The sequence below is a fragment of the Propithecus coquereli genome, unplaced genomic scaffold (genome assembly GCF_000956105.1).
Source record: "Propithecus coquereli isolate 6110/MARCELLA unplaced genomic scaffold, Pcoq_1.0 Scaffold635, whole genome shotgun sequence".
Classification (NCBI taxonomy): Eukaryota; Metazoa; Chordata; class Mammalia; order Primates; family Indriidae; genus Propithecus; species Propithecus coquereli.
Genome location: NW_012152341.1, coordinates 326739 through 327972, shown reverse-complemented (window position 1 = coordinate 327972; position 1234 = coordinate 326739). Strand labels below are relative to the sequence as shown.

The 1234-nt window shown below is 53.5% G+C and overlaps 1 gene segment (V, D, J or C); it reads right to left on the bottom strand.

The window, feature by feature from the left end:
- Positions 1-500: 500 nt before the first annotated feature.
- On the bottom strand, positions 501-1149 carry LOC105822775 (the record flags this gene model as incomplete). The annotated part of the segment is given in 2 exon segments: positions 501-924; positions 1029-1149. Coding segments are annotated over 2 exon segments (470 nt in total), but the record flags the coding sequence as incomplete, so codon positions are not given.
- Between the last annotated feature and the right edge of the window lie 85 nt (positions 1150-1234).

Sequence of the window (1234 nt, the reverse complement as noted above, 5' to 3'; positions counted from 1 at the left end):
TGTGTGCACCTGTGTGTGCATGTGTGTAACACCATCGGAGTCAAAATCTATGCTAAATGTTGGTGGGGTCCCTCTGCCCCATCAGATATAATCGATGTTGTGAGCCTGGTGCTGGGACACAGGGTCTTCCTTCTGTTGCTCAGGATGCTGACTCCCTCTGCCCCTGACGTCCCGCAGATACTTTATCCTGCTTGCTGGCCAGAAGGAACTTTCACTTCAGTGTGCTGTGCTGCATTGTGTTGTCCAAGACAAACTCTTTTATTGATTTTTGTACTTATTCAGAAGTGCTGATAATTAATGAACATTTGGGGACAGGACAAAGTGACTGGAAGCCACTCTCTGCCTTCTGTGCAGGTAAGAATATTTTCTCTGATGACCACAAACATATCTAACTGAGAGACTGCAGATTGAAACAGAGAATCGTGAATTCAGAGAAGTTCCCCAGTGGAAACCGTTTTATGCAGAGGAAGCCACGGCCCTAAGAGGAAATCAGCCCTTACCCTCCACCTGCACCTGCCCTGGGCTGACTCTGCTCCTTGTGCCCAGCCTGTCCCCTGGTGGCCCCACGCTCCCCCGCAGGAGGTTTGTGTCTGGGCTCACACTGATGTCCCCTCACTGTGTCTCTCGTACAGTAGTACACGGCCGTGTCCTCGGATCTCAGACTGTTCATTTGCAGAGACAGCATGTTCTTGCTGTTGTCTCTGGAGATGGTGAACCGGCCCTTCACGGCGTCTGCGTAGCTTGTGCTACCACCACTATTAATTCTTGAGACCCACTCCAGCCCCTTCCCTGGAGCCTGGCGGACCCAGTGCATGGCATAGCTGCTGAAGGTGAATCCGGAGGCTGCGCAGGAGAGTGTCAGGGACCCCCCAGGCTGGACCAGGCCTCCCCCAGACTCCACCAGCTGCACCTCACACCGGACACCTGCAAACACAGACACAGCCTGGTCAGAAACTGCCACACACACCCCTGTTTCTCTCACTCACATCCACTCTCACACCCAATGTCTCTAGTTCTCCATGAATTACCTTGTAACAGAGCAACAAGGAAAACCCATCTGAGCCCAGACTCCATGGTGAGTCTCTGTGTTCAGTCCTGATCACCGAATGGGGACACCTGGGAATGCCGGGGCTGAGGCTCCTCTCCCAGAGCTGCAGGGTGAGGGCTGGGCTGGTTTTCATGAGCAGAGGGAGGGCCCTATTTGCATGTCCCCTGCTATATAGCAAGCTCTGGG